Below are 20,375 nucleotides of genomic sequence, written 5' to 3' on the forward strand. Positions count from 1 at the left end.
GAGTAACTCAGCGGGTCAGGCAGCGTCTCTGGAGATAAGGAATAGGTGACGTTTCGGGTCAAGATCCTTCTTCAGACTTTGCAATCGTGAAGCTGTTCTTATTCCTAAGTTGCATATGGCTAATCAAGACTGTGTCCTGTTTGGTAACTGGCTGATAGATGTTTATTTCTCTTTCTAAATTCCTACATACACATTTAAAAGTAGAAACTGGTAGACTGCAGAGTTGCGCGGAAACAGGCCCTTCGGCCCACCGAGCCCACGCCGACCAGCATTCACCCCTGACACTAGCACTATCCTACACACTAAGGACAACTTTGGAACTTACCGAAGGCAATTGACCCTCAAACCTTTGTATAAGAAAATAACTGCAGATGCTGGTACAAATCGAAGGTATTTATTCACAAAATGCTGGAGTAACTCAGCAGGTCAGGCAGCATCTCAGGAGAGAAGGAACCGGAAATTGGAGGAACAGCACCTCATATTTCGCCTGGGCAGCTTGCAGCCCAGTGGTATGAACATCGACTTCTCCAACTTTCTGTCCCTCTCTTCCTCTCCTCCTTCCCAGATCTCCCTCTATCTTCCTGTCTCCACCTATACCCTTCCTTTGTCCCGCCCCCCTGACATCAGTCTGAAGAAGGGTCTCGACCTGAAACATCACCCATTCCTTCCCTCCTGAGATGCTGTCTGACCTGCTGAGTTACTCCAGCATTTTGTAAATACAAACCTTTGTACGTCTTTGGATTGTGGGAGGAAAACCGCAGCACCTGGAGAAAGCCCACGCGGTCAGGGAGAGAAGGAACAAACTCTGTACTCACGGCACCTGTGGTGGAGATTGAACTCGGGTCTCTGGCTCTGCAAGGTAGCAACTCTACCGCTGCACCACCGTGATGTGCTGGTACTGGCATATTATTAATGTTGTGCGTACCTAGATGCAGTGAGCCTTAGTTTTGAGTACTACCCAGGCAGATCCTACCATATGAGTGCAATATAATGTGGATAAATGTGAGGTTATCCACTTTGGCAGCAAGAACAGGAAAGCAGAGTATTACCTGAATGGTGACCGATTGGGAGAAGGGGAGATGCAACGTGACCTGGGTGTCATGGTACACCAGTCATTGAAAGCAAGCATGCAGGTGCAGCAGGCAGTGAAGAAAGCGAATAGTATGTTGGCATTCATAGCAAGAGGATTTGAGTTTAGGAGCAGGGAGGTTCTGCTGCAGTTGTACAAGGCCTTGGTGAGACCGCACCTGGAGTATTGTGTGCAGTTTTGGTCTCCTAACCTGAGGAAAGACGTTCTTGCCTTAGAGGGAGTACAGAGAAGGTTCACCAGATTGATCCCTGGGATGGCGGGACTTTCATATGAGGAAAGACTGGATAGACTGGGCTTGTACTCGCTGGAATTTAGAAGACTGAGGCGGGATCTTATAGAAACATATAAAATTCTTAAGGGGTTGGAGAGGCTAGATGCGGGAAGATTGTTCCCGATGTTGGGGGAGTCCAGAACAAGGGGTCACAGTTTAAGGATAAGGGGGAAGTCTTTTAGGACCGAGATGAGAAAACATTTCTTCACACAGAGAGTGGTGAGCCTGTGGAATTCTCTGCCACAGAAGGTAGTTGAGGCCAGTTCATTGGCTATATTTAAGAGGGAGTTAGATGTGGCCCTTTTTGCTAAAGGGATCAGGGGGTATGGAGAGAAGGCAGGTACAGGCTACTGAGCTGGATGATCAGCCATGATCATATTGAATGGCGGTGCAGGCTCGAAGGGCCGAATGGCCTACTCCTGCACCTATTTTCTATGTTTCTATGATCGTACCATCTAGGAGTACGAAAGGTGGTGCAAAAAATCGACCGCCGCATATAACGTTGTAGCTACAAAGAAAGTGCAAATTTTAAAAAGTGCAAGGTAGATTGGAGGATTGGGATTTGACTGAGCAAGGATCTAGGCCATGATTGTAATGCAGCCACTGAAGAAGTCCTTCTGAGGTAGTTCTGAGATCTGTGCTTTTGCACCCTACAGGCCCTGAAGTTTGAATGTTACCTGGACAGCCACCTGGTGCGATTCCTTCTGCGGAGAGCCATCTGCGACGTGAAGATCGCTCATCATCTCTACTGGTGCGTAAGTTGAATGTCTCTTGCAGGCTGCAGCATTTTGGTTGGAATTTATCTAAGCACAGAGGCGTCTACAGTTTAGTCTAGGAAAGAACTGCAGATGCTGGTGTAAATCGAAGGTAGACACAAAACGCTGTAGTAACTCAGTGGGACTGGCAGCATCTCTGGAGAGAAGGAATGGGTGACGTTTCGGGTCGAGACCCTTCTTCCTTCTGATACAGTCGGCAATATCCTGCATCAGTCTCCTCCCTAGAAAAGCTGGCTTTTGTTAACAGAAACATGACTAAGACTCCGGCCCTTGGAGCTGATGCGTTAAATGTACTGGCAGACAATTCCGCCCTTCCCTTGATTGCCTCTGGCAATATCACTGTGAGTGATATAAACAAAGTCACATAGTGTGGAGGAAGGAACTGCAGATGCTGGTTTATACCGAAGATAGACACAAAATGCTGGAGTAACTCAGCGGGACGGGCAGCATCTCTGGAGAAAAGAAAAAGGTGACGTTTCATGTCGGAACCCTTCCTGAGATTCGCTTTGGTGTGGAGTCCAGATGTTCCAAATGATTAACAGCACAAAGTTTGTTGGCAGGGATTACATTCAAAGTCCCACAGTAGCACACTTCAATCGTGATATCAAACCGGCCTCGTCTTCAGGTGGAAATATCTATTCCAGGTCAACCTTTTCAATCTTTACTTTTTAGACTTGAGACAGACAGTGCGGAAACACACTCCTTGGCGCACCGAGTCCACTCTGTCCGGTGTATACTAGCTCTATCCTACACACGAGGGACAAGATACACAAGCCAATTAACCTACAAACCTGGTGTTTTGGTACGTCTGGATGGCTTAGGAGTGTGGGAGGAAATCAGAGCACCCGGAGCAAACCCACGTGGTCACAGGGAGAACGTACAAACTCCGTGCAGCCAGCAGCCTGTAGTCAGGATTGAACCCTGGACTCTGGCGCTGTGAGGCAGCAACTCTACCGCTGCGGCGGAGTGCCGCTTATAACCTGAAAGACATCGGTAATAGCACATCAAATACTGAAATGCTGCACACTAGACTGCAAATTAACAGAGCGGCAATCAGCGTTTAGGACACAGAGCAGATTTGTGGGACGGTCTGCCTCTTGATTTTCTCATTGTCATTGTGCTCTTCTGGTGGTAACATGTTTGTTATTCCTTGGCAGGCTGCTGAAGGACGCACTAAACGACTCGCACTTCAGGGCCCGGTACCAGCATCTTCTCGGGGCCTTGCTGTGCTGTGTGGGGAAGGGCATGAGGGAGGAGTTTGACAAGCAGACCAAACTCGTTCAGCTCCTCGCCAAGATAGCTCAGAAGGTCCGAGACACCGCCCCGTCCTCTCGCCAGGTCAGCGCACAGAAAAGGCTCAATGTAGAGACACACACACACACACGCACGCACGTACGCACGCACGCACACACACACACACACACACACACACACACACACACACACACACACACACACACACACACACACACAAAAAGGCCATGTTTCGGGTCGAGAACCTTCTTCGGACTGAAGGTCACGGGAAAGGGAAACGAGAGATACAGACGATGGCGTAGAGAGATGTAGAACAACGAATGAAAGATATGCAGAAAAGTGGGAGCTGCTTTAGGTCCTCGTGGTGCACCCTGGGTAGTTCTACAGAGTTGGCAACGTTTGCAGCAAAGCGTCAACTACGGCCCTCTGAAGCACCGATTGCCACTTTTGATTGTCGTAGTTGACATATACGAAAGAAGAAGAACAATGATGAAGGAAACGGGCCATTGTTAGCTGATTGTTGGGTGAAATGTAGCACAGCTATGTTGGGATAATGTAGCACTGCTCCATTTCAGGCTCATTTCATGGGAGGTTGATGCTGCATTTTCTCGTTGTGTAAAGGAAGGGTTGGAGAGAACTAACTTTGTCAGATATTTGCACCAAGGACTAGTGGATTTGCTCAGCCTTCCTAGTCTTGCTCGCTTGTTCCTGGTTTTGTTTGTTGGTTGCCCATTTTTATGGGAAAGCTTGAATGTTCACCCATGGACTCGGTGTAATGTTGGGGCAGGGGAGAATGAGCGTTCTGCCTTGAGAACAGTGTTAAGTATTGTGTGGAGGGAGGGAGGGAGGGAGGGAGGGAGGGAGGGAGGGAGGGAGGGAGGGAGGGAGGGAGGGAGGGAGGGAGGGAGGGAGGGAGGGAGGGAGGGAGGGAGGGAGGGAGGGAGGGAGGGAGGGAGGGAGGGAGGGAGGGAGGGAGGGAGGGAGGGAGGGAGGGAGGGAGGGAGGGAGGGAGGGAGGGAGGGAGGGAGGGAGGGAGGGAGGGAGGGAGGGAGGGAGGGAGGGAGGGAGGGAGGGAGGGAGGGAGGGACTGCAGATGCTGCTTTAACACGAATGATAGACACAAAGAACTGGAGTTACTCAGCGGGGTCAGACGGTGTCTCTGGAGAAAAAGAACAGGTGACGTTTCGGGTCGGGACCCTTCGTCAGACTGGAGAGTCAGGAGAACGGGAAACGAGAGATATTGATGGTAATGTAAAGAGATACAGCACAGAAACAGGCCCTTCGGCCCACCGGGTCCGCGCCGCCCAGCGATCCCCGCACACTAACACTATCCTACACCCACTAGGGACAATTTTTACATTTACACCAAGCCAATTAACCTACATACCTGTACGTCTTTGGAGTGTGGGAGGAAACCGAAGATCTCGGAGAAAACCCACGCAGGTCACGGGGAGAGCGTACAAACTCCGTACAGACGGCGCCTGTAGTCAGGATCGAACCTGAGTCTCCGGCGCTGCATTCGCTGTAAGGCAGCAACTCTACCGCTGCGCCACCGTGCCGCCCTATAGAACAAAAAAATGAAAGACATGCAGCACAGTATTGTATGCTGCCTGAGATTTAATAAAGACACATTCTGAATGCAATTCATTGATCCTTTTAACTGTGTTGCAGACTGTTCTACGTGACAACATGGATACAGTGCAACAATTCTTCAGCTTCCAGGATCACTGTCATTTGCCTCTCAACCCCAGTCTCGTAGCCAAAGGAGTAAATCTAAGGGTAGGGGTTTTAAAAAATATATATAAACTTATTTAAGCTCTATTTTCTCGAGATGGTCATTTCTTTCTTGTGCTTAAGGATAGCGGAGTCAGGGGGTATGGGGAGAAGGCAGGAACGGGGTACTGATTGTGAATGATCAGCCATGATCACATTGAATGGCGGTGCTGGCTCGAAGGGCCGAATGGCCTCCTCCTGCACCTTTTGTCTATTGTCTTATTTCTGTTTTCTTTGGAACTGTTTCCGAAGCTTCCAATGATTTTTTTTGTTAATTGGAATAGAACGCCACCTGACTTATCACGGTTATCTCTGTCTACTCCCCTCCACTTTTTCTCCCCGACCCCTTTGGAGGAGTATGTCTAAACATTATCTCCACATCCATTGCAAGCGTGAAGCAGACATGCAGCAACTGTGTCAAAGACTGGTTTGTCACGCCCGAATACAATAGACAATAGACAATAGGTGCAGGAGGAGGCCATTCGGCCCTTCGGCCCTTCGAGCCAGCACCGCCATTCAATGTGATCATGGCTGATCCAATAATCCAATGATCCAATGATCCAATAATAGATCACAAGCTACCGAATAGCGAAAGATCTGGATAGAGTGGATGTGGAGAGGGTGTTTCCACTGGTGGGAGAGTCTGGGACCAGAGGGCACAGCCTCAGAATAAAAGGACGTTCCTTTCGGAAGCAGATGAGCAGGAATTTCTTTAGTCAGAGGGCGGTGAATCTGTGGAATTCATTGCCACAGACGGCTGTGAAGACCAAGTCAGTGGATATCTTTAAGGCGGAGATTGACAGATTCTTGATTAATAAGAGTTTCTCGGGAGAAGGCAACAGAATGGGGTTTGAGAGGGAGAGATAGATCAGCCATGATTGAATGGCGCAGTAGACTTGATGGGCCGAATGGCCGAATTCTGCCCCTCTCACTTGTGAGTAACTCAGTAACTCATGCAGCTGGCATCATCAGAGACCCACACCACCCTGGCCACACTCTCCTCTCACCCCTGCCATCGGGAAGAAGGTACAGGAGCCTGAAAACTGTATCGTCCAGGTTCAGGAACAGCTTCTTCCCAACAGCCATCAGGCTATTAAACACTACAACCTCAAATAAGCTCTGAACTACATAGACTATTATTATTATTATTATTATTATTATTATTTACAGTGTACTATGTTTACATATTCTGTTGTGCAAGTTAGAATTTCGTTGTTCTATCTGGGACACGTGGCAATAAAACACTCCTGACTCCTGAACTCAACGCGTAGCATCTTTGGAAGACTTGGATTGATGACGTTTTAGTTTTGGAACCATTCTTCAGGCCGAGCACACTCTGTCCAATTTGAACCTTGTCCAACCTTTACAACTCTACATCTAGGATGCTGAGAGTAATTGCAGTTCCTTTTATCTGCTGTAACCCAATATCAGCAAGTTATGTACAGATGTTTTGGGTTAGTTTAGAGATCCAGCACGCAAACAGGCCCTTCGGCCCACCGAGTCCGTGGCGACCGGTGATCCCCGCATATTAACACTCTTCTACACACACACTAGGGATAATTTACAATGTTTTCCAAGCCCATTTACTTACAAACTTGCACGTCTTTGGAGTGCGGGAGGAAACCGGAGAAAGGCCACGCAGGTCACGGGGAGGAGGTACAAACTCCGTACAGACAGCACCCGTAGACAGGATGGAACCCGGGTCTCTGGCGCTGTGAGGCAGCAACTCTACCGCTGTGCCACCGTGCTGCCAATAAAACATATAACAAGTAGTCATTATTTTTGTATCTGCAGGCTTGTTCGTTCTTCAATTCCAACGCTGTGCCTCTGAAGATTGCTTTCATCAATGTCGACCCTTTGGGGGAGAACATTAACGTCATCGTTAAGGTAAGTTTATCGATTTTGGGACTCGCTTTGAAACGCAGCATCTGTGCCAGTTACTTGGGTCGTGGCCAAAGAGTATATTTCTTGCAAAGGCACTGATTGAATTTAGTTTAGTTTCGAGATGCAGCGCGGAAACAGGCCCTTCGGCCCACCAAAATCTGCGCCGACCAGTGATTCCCCCGCACGCTAACACTATCCTACACACACTAGGGACAATTTACATTTATACCAAGCCAATTAACGTACAAACCTCCACGTCTTTGGAGTGTGGGAGGAAAGTGAAGACCACGCGGTCACGGGGAGAGCGTACAAGCTCCGTACAGACAGCACCCGTAGTTGGGATTGAACCCGGTCGCTGGTGCTGTAAGCTCTCCCGCCGTGCCGCCAATATTTCACAGGTACTGATTGACTGTGAACAATGCACTTGGTGCCGAGTGGCACGATGTCAGTTGGTGCTCGCCATTCTTCACGCGGAGATTTGCCGGGCCTTGCCGGAGTGGAGGAAAGTGAAAGGGTGATTTGTGAAGCCAGTCGCCCCAGACTACACTGACGGCTTTAAAGAAAGATCCGGAAACGCTTCTTCCCTCCGCACGTTTAAATGAGCACGGTGCAGAGAGCAACGCAAAGGAAAAGAGGAAATGTCATATGCCTTGCCTACTGGAGATGGAACGGGAAACATAAATGGGTTCATTTGTCGTGCAGGAAGGAACTGCAGGTGCCGGTTAAAACTGAAGATAGACACAGAATGCCGGAGTAACTCAGCGGGTCAGGCAGCGTCTATGGAGAAAAGGAACCCTTTGTCAGACTGAAAGGTAGAGAAGGCCAGAACGAAACAGGGCCGGCAACAGATGACCTCGGGAAGGGTGGAGTCCACAATGGCTGGGGATGATGTGCTAACGACAGGGATGCAAGGATGCGAAGAGTGGAACTAGTAGGACCTCTGGGGAGGTGAGGGGGGGAGGGGGGGGAGAGAGAGGGGGGGGGAAAGGAAAGCAGGAGTTTCTTTAAATTAGAAAATCAACGTTGTAAGCTGCCCAAGCGAAATATGAGGTGGTGTTTTTCCAATTTGCCTTTGGCCTCACGCTGTCACTGTGACTTGCTATCAACACTCGGATGCAGTAAGTACAGCAGAGGCTCAATAAGGACCACCTTCTCTCATGTGTGGAATTGCACATCTTTACGAATCACTGCCTTGGGGGAAAGAAGAGTGGATTGAGGAAGTCAAAGCCATTTAACTTCTGATTTGTTCTGCACTTTTTCATACCTCTGCTCTCCCTCCCCTGCCTCTCAATCTGAAGAAAGGTCTCGACCCAAAACGTCACAATTGCTTTTCTCCAGAGATGCTGCCTGACACAGAGTTTAGTTTAGGTTCGAGCTGCAGCACGGAAACAGGCCCTTTGGCCCCGACCAGCGATTTCCTAGTGTGCACTAGGGACATTTTGCAATCTTTTCCGAAGCCAATTAACCTGCAAACCTGTACGTCTTTGGAGCGTGGGAGGAAACGGGACCACCTGGCCACTACCCACGCGGTCACAGGGAGAACGTACAAACTCCGTACAGACAGCACCCATAGACGGGATCAAACCCAATAACCCATATAAGATTATTAAGGGGTCGGACACGTTAGAGGCAGGAAACATGTTCCCAATGTTGGGGGAGTCCAGAACCAGGGGCCACAGTTTAAGAATAAGGGGTAGGCCATTTAGAACTGAGGTGAGGAAAAACTTTTTCAGTCAGAGAGTTGTGAATCTGTGGAATTCTCTGCCTCGGAAGGCAGTGGAGGCCAGTTCTCTGAATGCATTCAAGAGAGAGCTAGATAGAGCTCTTAAGGATAGCGGAGTCAGGGGGTATGGGGAGAAGGCAGGAACGGGGTACTGATTGAGAATGATCAGCCATGATCACATTGAATGGCGGTGCTGGCTCGAAGGACCGAATGGCCTCCTCCTGCACCTATTGTCTATTGTCCCTGGTGCTGTGAGGCAGCAGCTCTAGCGCTGTGCCACCCTGCCTCCCCGGTTACTCCAGCATTCTGTGTGTCTCTCTTACATTTAACCTTTCAGTGTGTGTGATTCTTACCCAGACCGGCGATGACTTACGGCAGGACATGTTGACGCTCCAGATGATCCACATCATGAACAAGATCTGGATTCAGGAAGGCTTGGACATGCGCATGATCTTTTTCAAATGCACATCAACAGGATTGGAACGAGGTAAATCTCACATTCCTCCTAGGTAACTCTTCGGTAACAACGAAGGTGTGGAGATCAGGCCCTTGGACATATCGCACAATAGACAATAGGTGCGGGAGGAGGCCATTCGGCCCTTCGAGGCGGCACCGCCATTCAATGTGATCATGGCTGATCATTCTCAATCAGTACCCCGTTCCTGCCTTGTCCCCATACCCCCTGACTCCGCTATCCTTAAGAGCTCTATCTCACTCTCTCTTGAATGCATTCAGAGAATTGGCCTCCACTGCCTTCTGAGGCAGAGAATTCCACAGATTCACAACCTCAGTACCAAATCATTACAGCTTTGCTTTTAATTCCTGGCCAACAGTTATGCTCAACCACAATAGATTGGGAAAAAATGATTATCTAGTTATTATTTCCATACTGTTTTGGGAAACGGGGATACAAAATAAGTTGTCACCATTTCTGTATTGGAGCAGTAATTGTAATTGAGAAGTATTCTATTGCAATTCAAAAGTCGTCTTCTGAAAGACACTGTAAAAATGAATATTTTCATTCTTTGAATTGGCCTTTCCCAGTTGGTTTAGTGCTAAAATCAGCTCATTAAAGCAATGCAGGAATTAAATGAATAGGAAGGAACTGGTTTACATCAAAGATGGACATAAAATGCTTGCGTAACTTAGCGGGTCAGGTGGCATCTCTGGAGGGAAGGAATGGGCGACGTTTCGGTTCGAGATCTTTCTTCGGACCCATTAAACGTGGCAAATGCCCACGTGCTTCAGTGGTTCCAGGTTCCTCAGTGACAATGAAGCCAAATTTGACCTAGGAAAAAAAACTGCAGATGCTGGTTAAAATCGAAGGTAGACACAAAATGCTGGAATAACAGCGGGTCAGGCAGCATCTCGTGAGAGAAGGAATGGGTGACGTTTCGGGTCGAGACCCTTCTTCAGACTGAAGATATGTTGAAAGACTGGAGCGACTAGGCTTGTATACACTGGAATTTAGAAGGATGAGAGGGGATCTTATTGAAACATATAAGATTATTAAGGGGTTGGACACGTTAGAGGCAGGAAACATGTTCCCAATGTTGGGGGAGTCCAGAACAAGGGGCCACAGTTTAAGAATAAGGGGTAGGCCATTTAGAACGAGATGAGGAAAAACCTTTTCACTCAGAGAGTTGTAAATCTGTGGAATTCCCTGCCTCAGAAGGCAGTGGAGGCCAATTCTCTGAATGCATTCAAGAGAGAGCTAGATAGGGCTCTTAATGATAGCAGAGTCAGGAGGTATGGGAAGAAGGCAGGAACATGGTACTGATTGTGAATGATCAGCCATGATCACATTGAATGGCGGTGCTGGCTCGAAGTGCCGAATGGCCTACTCCTGCACCTATTGTCTATTTAAAAAAATGATTATCTAGTTATTATTTCCATACTGTCCCGCCCCCTACTCTGACATCAGTCTGAAGAAGGGTCTCGACCCGAAACGTCACCCATTCCTTCTCTCTCTCGAGATGCTGCCTGACCCGCTGAGTTATTCCAGCATTTTGTGTCTCCCACATTTGACATCGTCCACCGACAAGGCAAATGTGAAAGAATCCGTGGAAACGATGCAGTATCCCAAATTCATCCGTTAATTCTGGCACGAATCAAGTAGTAACCCTTACCTGCCGAACACATCGTTCCATGCCTGCTTAGTTGCAAATGTGCTTGTGTTTTTTTCCAGGGATGGTGGAGTTGATACCGCATGCCGAGACCTTGCGGAAGATCCAGGTGGAACATGGGGTGACGGGATCTTTCAAGGACCATCCGCTGGCAGAGTGGTTACAGAAACACAACCCGAACGCAGAAGAGTATGAAAAGGTGAACAGAATCTGTCAGAGGGTTATGGGGAGAAGGCCGGAGAACGGGGCTGAGAGAGGGAAAGATCAAAGATAATAGAGCAGAGCAAGATAGACCAGTCGACCCGAAAAACCATACTACGTCACGGCTACCATTTTAGTCGGCAGAAACTTGCAGAAACATTCAAAAAGAAAGATAACAAAAATCTGTGAATTGATAGATGAGATATATTCTGCATCTCATATACTCTCGACCCGAAACGTCAGCCATTCCTTCTCTCCCGAGATGCTGCCTGACCTCTCTGTTATTCTCCCAATTATGCGTAATTCTTTCAGGTCTCATCACAACCTCTGGCATTAGAGAAAGAACAATCTAAGTATGTCCAACCTCTCCTAGTAGCTGACACTCTGTACCCCAGGCATCAATCTGAGGAGGTTTTCTTTGGCACCTCGGACAGGACAATACTGACTTTTACTTTCTGCTTTCTTTTCCAAACCAGGCTGTGGAGAATTTCATCTATTCCTGTGCAGGCTGCTGTGTGGCCACCTATGTGCTGGGTATATGTGACCGACATAATGACAATATTATGCTGAAGACCAGCGGCCACATGTTCCACATTGATTTCGGCAAATTTCTTGGCCACGCTCAGATGCTGGGCAACTTCAAGAGGTGAGCACTTATTTCACAAAATGCTGGAGTAACTCAGCAGGTCAGGCAGCATCTCAGGAGAGAAGGAATGGGCGACGTTTCGGTTCGAGACCCTTCTTCAGACTGATGTCATGGGGGCGGGACAAAGGAAGGATATATGCGATTTAGATTTAGAGATACTGTGCGGAAACAGGCCCTTCGGCCCACCGAGTCCGCGCCGCCCAGCGATCCCCGCACATTAACACTATCCTACACACACTAGGGACAATTTTTTTTTTTAACATTTACCCAGTCAATTAACCTACGTCTTTGGAGTGTGGGAGGAAACCGAAGATCTCGGAGAAAACCCACGCAGGTCACGGGGAGAACGTACAAACTCCGTACAGATGGCGCCCGTAGTCAGTATCGAACCTGAGTCTCCGGCGCTGCATTCGCTGTAAGGCAGCAACTCTACCGCTGCGCCACCGTGCCGCCCTGTGGAGACAGGAAGATAGAGGGAGAACTGGGAAGGGGGAGGGGAAGAGAGGTACAGAGGAACTATCTAAAGTTGGAGAAGTCAATGTTCATACCACTGGGCTGCAAGCTGCCCAAGTGAAATATGAGGTGCTGTTCCTATGGCACTGGAGGAGGCCCATGATAGAAAGATCAGACTGGGAGTGGGAGGGGGAGTTGAAGTTATCAGCCACTGGGAGATCAGGTTGGTTAAGGCGGACTGAGCGAAGGTGTTGAGCGAAACGATCGCCGAGCCTGCGTTTGGTTTCGCCGATGTAAAGAACGGTTACACAGACTCAAGAGGTGAGCAGATCAATGTCTCAGCGGTGATCCCATCTGCGGCTAATGGCTACTCCATATTCTGTCTGTGTAGGAAGGAACTGAAGATAGACACAAAATGCTGGAGTAACTCAGCGGGCGGGAGGGGCAGAATCTCTGGAGAGAAGGAATGGGTGATGCTTTGGGCTGAGGAAGGGTCTCGACCCGAATCGTCACCCATTCCTCCTCCTCCAGAGATGCTGCCTGTCCCGCTGAGTTACTCCAGCATTTTGTGTCCATATTCTGTTTAGTTTAGGTCATTGTCACGTGGTACAGTGAAAAGCTTTTGTCGCGTGCTAACCTGTCAGCGGAAAGGCAATACATGGTTACAATCGAGCCATTTACACTGTATAGATACACGATGAGGGAATAACGTTTGGTGCAAGGTAAAGCCAGCAAAGTCCGATCAAAGATAGTCTGAGGGTCACCAATGAGGTAGATAGTAGTTCAGGACCGCTCTCTAGTTGTTGATAGGATGGTTCAGTTGCCTGATAACAGCCGGGAAGAGAAACTGTCCCCGAATCTGGAGGTGTGCGTTTCCTGGTGCATTTTTCAATACATTAACAAATGTATAAATGCTGAAAAATAAATTCTTTAGACTTTACTTTAGACTGGAATGGTGAAAGGCCGGGACAGAGTGGACGTGGAGAGGATGTTTCCACTAGTGGGAGAGTCTCGGACCAGTGAGCACGGCGTCAGAATAAAAGGACGTATCTGTAGAAAAGAGTTGAGAAGGAATTAGTCAGAGGGTGGTGAATCTATGGAATGAATTGCCGTATAATGCTGTGGAGGCCGTCAATGGATATTTTTAAGGCGGAGATTGATAGATTCTTGATTAGTACGGGTGTCGGCTTCTGGGGAGAAGCAGGTGAATGGGGCTAAAAGGGAAAGATAGATCAGCCATATTGAATGGCAGAGTAGATTTGATGGGCCGATTTGGTTCTGTCTTCACTAAGGAAGACATAAACCTTTTCCCGGAAATAGCGGGGGACCGGGGGTCTAATGAAATGGAGGAACTGAGGGAAATCCAGGTTAGTCGGGAAGTGGTGTTAGGTAAATTAAATGGATTAAAGGCAGATAAATCCCCAGGGCCAGATAGGCTGCATCCCAGAGTGCTTAAGGAAGTAGCCTCAGAAATAGTGGATGCATTAGTGATAATTTTTCAAAACTCTTTAGATTCTGGAGTAGTTCCTGAGGACTGGAGGGTAGCTAATGTAACCCCACTTTTTAAAAAGGGAGGGAGCGAGAAAACGGGGAATTATAGACCAGTTAGCCTAACATCGGTAGTGGGGAAAATGCTAGAGTCAGTTATTAAAGATGTGATAGCATCACATTTGGAAAGTGGTGAAATCATCGGACAAAGTCAGCATGGATTTACCAAAGGCAAATCATGCCTGACGAATCTTATAGAATTTTTCGAGGATGTAACTAGTAGAGTGGATAAGGGAGAACCAGTCGATGTGTTATATCTGGACTTTCAGAAGGCCTTCGACAAGGTCCCACATAGGAGATTGGTGTACAAACTTAAAGCACACGGTATTGAGGGTTCAGTGTTGAGGTGGATAGAAAATTGGTTGGCGGACAGGAAGCAAAGAGTAGGAATAAACGGGTCCTTTTCGGAATGGCAGGCAGTGACTAGTGGGGTACCGCAAGGCTCAGTGCTGGGACCCCAGTTATTTACAGTGTATATTAATGATTTGGACGAGGGAATTGAATGCAACATCTCTAAGTTTGCGGATGACACGAAGCTGGGTGGCAGTGTTAGCTGCGAGGAGGATGCTAGGAGGCTGCAGAGTGACTTGGATAGATTAGGCGAGTGGGCAAATGCATGGCAGATGCAATATAATGTGGATAAATGTGAGGTTATCCACTTTGGCAGCAAGAACAGGAAAGCAGAGTATTACCTGAATGGTGACCGATTGGGAGAAGGGGAGATGCAACGTGACCTGGGTGTCATGGTGCACCAGTCATTGAAAGCAAGCATGCAGGTGCAGCAGGCAGTGAAGAAAGTGAATGGTATGTTGGCATTCATAGCAAGAGGATTTGAGTTTAGGAGCAGGGAGGTTCTGCTGCAGTTGTACAGGGCCTTGGTGAGACCGCACCTGGAGTATTGTGTGCAGTTTTGGTCTCCTAACCTGAGGAAAGACGTTCTTGCCTTAGAGGGAGTACAGAGAAGGTTCACCAGATTGATCCCTGGGATGGCGGGACTTTCATATGAGGAAAGACTGGATAGACTGGGCTTGTACTCGCTGGAATTTAGAAGACTGAGGGGGGATCTTATAGAAACATATAAAATTCTTAAGGGGTTGGAGAGGCTAGATGCGGGAAGATTGTTCCCGATGTTGGGGGAGTCCAGAACCAGGGGTCACAGCTTAAGGATAAGGGGGAAGTCTTTTAGGACCGAGATGAGAAAACATTTCTTCACACAGAGAGTGGTGAGTCTGGAATTCTCTGCCACAGAAGGTAGTTGAGGCCAGTTCATTGGCTATATTTAAGAGGGAGTTAGATGTGGCCCTTTTTGCTAAAGGGATCAGGGGGTATGGAGAGAAGGCAGGTACAGGCTACTGAGCTGGATGATCAGCCATGATCATATTGAATGGCGGTGCAGGCTCGAAGGGCCGAATGGCCTACTCCTGCACCTATTTTCTATGTTTCTATGTTTCTATGTGTCTCGACTCGAAACGTCACCCATTCCTTCTCTCCCGAGATGCTGCCTGACCCGCTGAGTTACTCCAGCATTTTGTGATTGCCCCAGGTTATTGAGGAGTTATTGCAAATCTTTCATTCGTTCGTCCCCCGTCTCTCCACATCGTCGTCTTTATCTCTCGTTTCACTTTCCCGTGACTTTATTGCCGTGTGTCCCAGATAGAACAATGAAATTTCTTACTTGCATCACCTATTTTCTATGTTTCTATGAATGGCTGAATTCTGCTCCTATAACTTACAAACGTTAGGGACACAAGCACTATCCTACACATTTAGCGACAATTTACAATTTTAACGAAGCTAATTAACCTACAAACCTGTACATCTTTGGAGGGTGGAAGGAAACCAGAGGACCCGGAGAAAACCCACGTGGTCACAGGGAGAACGAACAAACTCAATAGACAATAGGTGCAGGAGGAGGCCATTCGGCACTTCAAGCCAGCACCACCATTCAATGTGATCATGGCTGATCATTCTCAATCAGTACCCCGTTCCTGCCTTCTCCCCATCCGCTATCCTTAAGAGCTCTATCTAGCTCTCTCTTGAATGCATTCAGAGAATTGGCCTCCACTGCCTTCTGAGGCAGAGAATTCCACAGATTCACAACTCTCTGACTGAAAAAAGTTTTTCCTCATCTCAGTTCTAAATGGCCTACCCCTTATTCTTAAACTGTGGCCCCTTGTTCTGGACTCCCCCAACATTGGGAACATGTTTCCTGCCTCTAACGTGTCCAACCCCTTAATAATCTTATATGTTTCGATAAGATCCCCTCTCATCCTTCTAAATTCCAGTGTATACAAGCCTAGTCGCTCCAGTCGTTCAACATATGACAGTCCCGCCATTCTGGGAATTAACCTAGGAAACCTACGCTGCACGCCTTCAATAGCGAGAATATCCTTCCTCAAATTTGGAGAGCAAAACTGCACACAGTACTCCAGGTGCAGTCTCACTAGGGCCCTGTACAACTGCAGAAGGACCTCTTTGCTCCTATACTCAACTCCTCTTGTTATGAAGGCCAATATTCCATTGGCTTTCTTCACTGCCTGCTGTACCTGCATGCTTCCTTTCAGTGACTGATGCACTAGGACACCCAGATCTCGTTGTGCGTCCCCTTTTCCTAACTTGACACCATTCTGATAATAATCTGCCCTCCTATTCTTACCACCAAACTGGATAACTTCACACTTATCCACATCAAACTGCATCTGCCATGCATCCGCCCACTCACACAACCTGTCCAAGTCACCCTGCAACCTCATAGCATCTTCCTCACAGTTCACACTACCACCCAGCTTTGTATCATCTGCAAATTTGCTAATGGTACTTTTAATCCCTTCATCCAAGTCATTGATGTATATTGTAAATAGCTGCGGTCCCAGCACCGAGCCTTGCGGTACCCCACTAGTTACTGCCTGTCACTCTGTACAGTCGGGGTCAACGCGGGTCTCTGGCGCTATAAGGCAGCTACTCTACCGCTGCTCCTCCATGCCAGGTAAGTCCAACACTGGTTCTTATAACACTCTTGTCTTCTAATTCCATAGGGACAGAGCTCCGTTTGTCTTCACGTCGGATATGGCCTACGTCATTAACGGCGGCGACAAGCCTTCCAGCCGCTTCCACGACTTTGTCGACCTTTGCTGTCAGGCATACAATCTGATCCGCAAGCACACAGACCTGTTCCTCAACCTCTTGGGACTGGTACGAACAGCGGGATGCGTTTACCTTAGCTTAGAGATACAGCGCGGAAACAAGCCCTTCGGCCCACAGAGTCGGCACCGACCAGCGATCCCCGCACACTAACACTATATCCTACACACACTTACATTTTTGTACCAAGCCCAATTAACCTACAAACCTGTACGTCTTTGGAGTGCGGGATGAAGCCGAAGATCTCGGAGAAAACCCACGGAGAGAACGTACAAACTCCTCACAGACATGCACCCACGGTCGGGATCGAACCCGGGCTCCAGCGCTATACGCGCTTTAAGGCAGCAACTCTACCACTACGCCACCGTGCCGCACTGAGCTCAATATGCAATTAAATATTGATTTTTTTAAAATTAAATCACATTTGCTGGACTTCTTCCCTCATTGCAGATGCTTTCCTCTGGAATTCCTGAGCTGTCCGATATCCAGGACCTGAAATATGTCTATGACACCCTACGTCCACAGGAGTCCGAAGCTCATGCCACCACACACTTTACAAGGTGAGATTTCTGGGCTCAAACTCCAGACGTTAAAATCAATTCTGGTTATCATTTACTTGTCGCCAGCGAGACTTTGGGAAGTAACCCAGATATGACCCTGAGATTGTGTGGGAGGGAACCGCAGACGCTAGTTTACACCAAAGGTGGACACAAAATGCCGGAGTAACTCAGCGGGTCAGGCAGCATCTGTGGAGAAAAGGAATATAGGTGACGTTTCCGGTCGTGACCCTTCCTCAGACTGAGAGTCAAGGGGAGGGGGAAACTAGAGGTTTGAAAAGGTGCAGAACAGATCAGAGCCGGCACCGATGGCCAAGGAGCCCACAATGGTCCACTGTTGGCTTGCAGGAGGCAATAACGATGGGATACGAACAGTGAAACTAGCAGGATGTCTATGGTGTGGCAGCTTACAACCCAGTGGTATGATTATTGATTTCTCTAATTTCAAATAATCCCCCTCTCTCAGTCCTTCCCGCACCCTCGGCATCCTGCTAGTTTCACTGTTTGCTTCGGGTGTCCCGGTTTTCTCCCAAATTCCTAAAGATGTGCCGGTTTGTCGGTTAATTGGCTTCTATAAATTGTCCCTACTGTGCTGGATAGAAGTAGTGTGTTTAGGAAGAAACTTCAGATGCTGGTTCACACCAAAGATGGACACAAAAGTGCTGGAGTAGCTCAGCGGGACAGGCATCATATAGATAATAGACAATAGGTGCAGGAGGAGGCCATTCTGCCCTTCAAGCCAGCACCGCCATTCAATGTGATCATGGCTGATCATTCTCAATCAGTACCCCGTTCCTGCCTTCTCCCCATACCCCCTGACTCCGCTATCCTTAAGAGCTCTATCTAGCTCTCTCTTGAATGCATTCAGAGAATTGGCCTCCACTGCCTTCTGAGGCAGAGTATTCCACAGATTCAGAACTCTCTGACTGAAAAAGTTTTTCCTCATCTCAGTTCTAAATGGCCTACCCCTTATTCTTAAACTGGAGAATCTCTGGAGAAAAGGAGTGGGTTACGAACGGGTGATCGCTGATCGGTGCGGACTCGGTGGGCCAAAGGACCTATTTCCACACTGTATCTCTAAACTAAGCTAAAGTAAACGAAATGTATAAAGGAACAGGTAGTTAAAAACAATGCCGGTTGGGTTATATGTAAAGGTGTAGAGGAGGTGAAACATAAATTGTGCACATCCCAATTGGCCTGTTCTTCTTCTTGCGTATGGCGTGCACAGCCTAAAGTTGTAGGCCAAGGGTAGACATCCAGGCCGGGGCAGCATCAGTCGCTGAGCGGATGGCCTTGATGCCACCAGGAAAAAGCCTCAGTGAGCAGTCATTCATTCACGTGGGATGTGTGGGATGGTGTGGTCTGGATATCCGCGGTCGCAAGCAGGGCTGTCTGTCTGTCATCCACCACTCGTGCAGGTGATGGGCTGTCCTTGCACGGTGGGTGCGGATCTGTTGTGACTCTAATTCCGTTCTGCCTAATCTCCAGGCTGATTGAGTCGAGTCTGGGCAGTGTGGCAACCAAGCTCAACTTCTTCCTCCACAACCTGGCTCAGATGAAGTTCGCAGGGACCGAGGAGCACCCGACACTCTCCTACGCTCCCAAAACCTTCACGGTGAAGACAGACGGCAAAATCAAGGAGGTGTTTGTGTGTCAACATCAAAAGATATTTAACCCCACCAAAGGATATGTAAGTGAATTCCCTGTGTAAGTCCATACGGCATAGGAGCAGAATTAGGCCATTCGGCCCATCAAGTCTATTCCGCCATTCAATCACGGCTGATCTATCTTTCCCTCTCAACCCCATTCTCCTGCCTTCTCCCCATAACCCCTGATACCCATTGGGGGTTAAACATACCCCCCCCCCCCCACCCGGGTTATCTGAAACCCATGCTCTTGTGTGCAACAGGGGAAGCCAGAACCAGAGGACATGGGTTTAAGTTGAGAGGGGACAGATTAAATAGGAACCCGAGAGGCAACCTTTTTCACAAAGATGGTGGTGGTTGAAAGGAACGAGGTGCCAGAAGAGGTATTTGAGGTAGCTTGTATAAGACACTTGGACAGGTACATGATTAGGAACGGTCCAGAGGGACATATGGGGCAAATGCAGGAAGATGGGACTAGCCAAGATGGTCAACATAGATGAATTGGGCCGAAGGGCCTGTTTCCGAGTTGCACTCGTTTATTCTTACCCACATCCATAATGTTGGCTTTGATTTGTGAATCCCAACCTTTCAATTTTTAAACTCTTCTCAGCTACAAATATAATGAACATTAACCTCAGGGAGTCAAACTGCTGCCTACTAGATTAATCTTGAATGCTAATTTAGCCTAAGGTAGTTGGTAAGATCATTTAGCCCCTCGAGTATCAGCCTTCTGATATTTGATCTTGGCTGATCTGTATTTTGTCTCAATCTATCCACTTTAATTCCATTTTCTTTAAACCTTTTGTTTTACAATGGTTTACCAGTCTCAGCCTCAACTACCTCAGGGAGCCAGTTAAAATTTAAAGAGGACCTTAAAATGTTACTCTTACGCCAGGGGTATAAGTTTAAAAGAAAACGCGGGGGGGGAGACTAGGGTAGCGCAGCGGTAGAGTTGCTGCCTTACAGCGCCAGAGACCCGAGTTCGATCCTGACTACGGGCGCTGTCTATGCAAAATTCGTACGTTCTCCCCGTGACCTGCGTGGGTTTTCTCCGGGTGCTCCAGTTTCCTCCCACACTCCAAAGACGCGCAGGTTTGTAGGCTGATTGGCTTCTGTAAATTGTAAATTGTCCCTAGCGTGTGTAGGATGGTGCTGGTGTACGGGGTGATCGCTGGTCGGCGCGGACTCGTTGGGCCGAAGGGCCTGTTTCCACGCCGTATCTCTAAAGTCTATCAGTGAAAAGACTTCAATTTTACGGTGCTTGTGATCTCTGAATTCTGAGCTCT

General features: G+C 48.2%; 1 protein-coding gene across 1 annotated transcript in view; it reads left to right on the forward strand.

Moving 5' to 3' along the window:
- The window catches only part of pik3c2b (phosphatidylinositol-4-phosphate 3-kinase, catalytic subunit type 2 beta), a 144,802-nt gene that overhangs the window by 101,715 nt on the left and 22,712 nt on the right, over positions 1 to 20,375 (forward strand). Inside the window, 10 exon segments of the mRNA XM_078420987.1 lie at positions 2,018 to 2,112; positions 3,295 to 3,475; positions 5,063 to 5,170; positions 6,959 to 7,051; positions 9,129 to 9,258; positions 10,960 to 11,096; positions 11,575 to 11,744; positions 16,781 to 16,937; positions 17,337 to 17,446; positions 18,932 to 19,133. Of these exon segments, the coding sequence (XP_078277113.1) occupies positions 2,018 to 2,112; positions 3,295 to 3,475; positions 5,063 to 5,170; positions 6,959 to 7,051; positions 9,129 to 9,258; positions 10,960 to 11,096; positions 11,575 to 11,744; positions 16,781 to 16,937; positions 17,337 to 17,446; positions 18,932 to 19,133 (1,383 nt within the window).

Source organism: Rhinoraja longicauda, chromosome 24 (assembly GCF_053455715.1).
Source record: "Rhinoraja longicauda isolate Sanriku21f chromosome 24, sRhiLon1.1, whole genome shotgun sequence".
Taxonomy (NCBI): domain Eukaryota; kingdom Metazoa; phylum Chordata; class Chondrichthyes; order Rajiformes; family Arhynchobatidae; genus Rhinoraja; species Rhinoraja longicauda.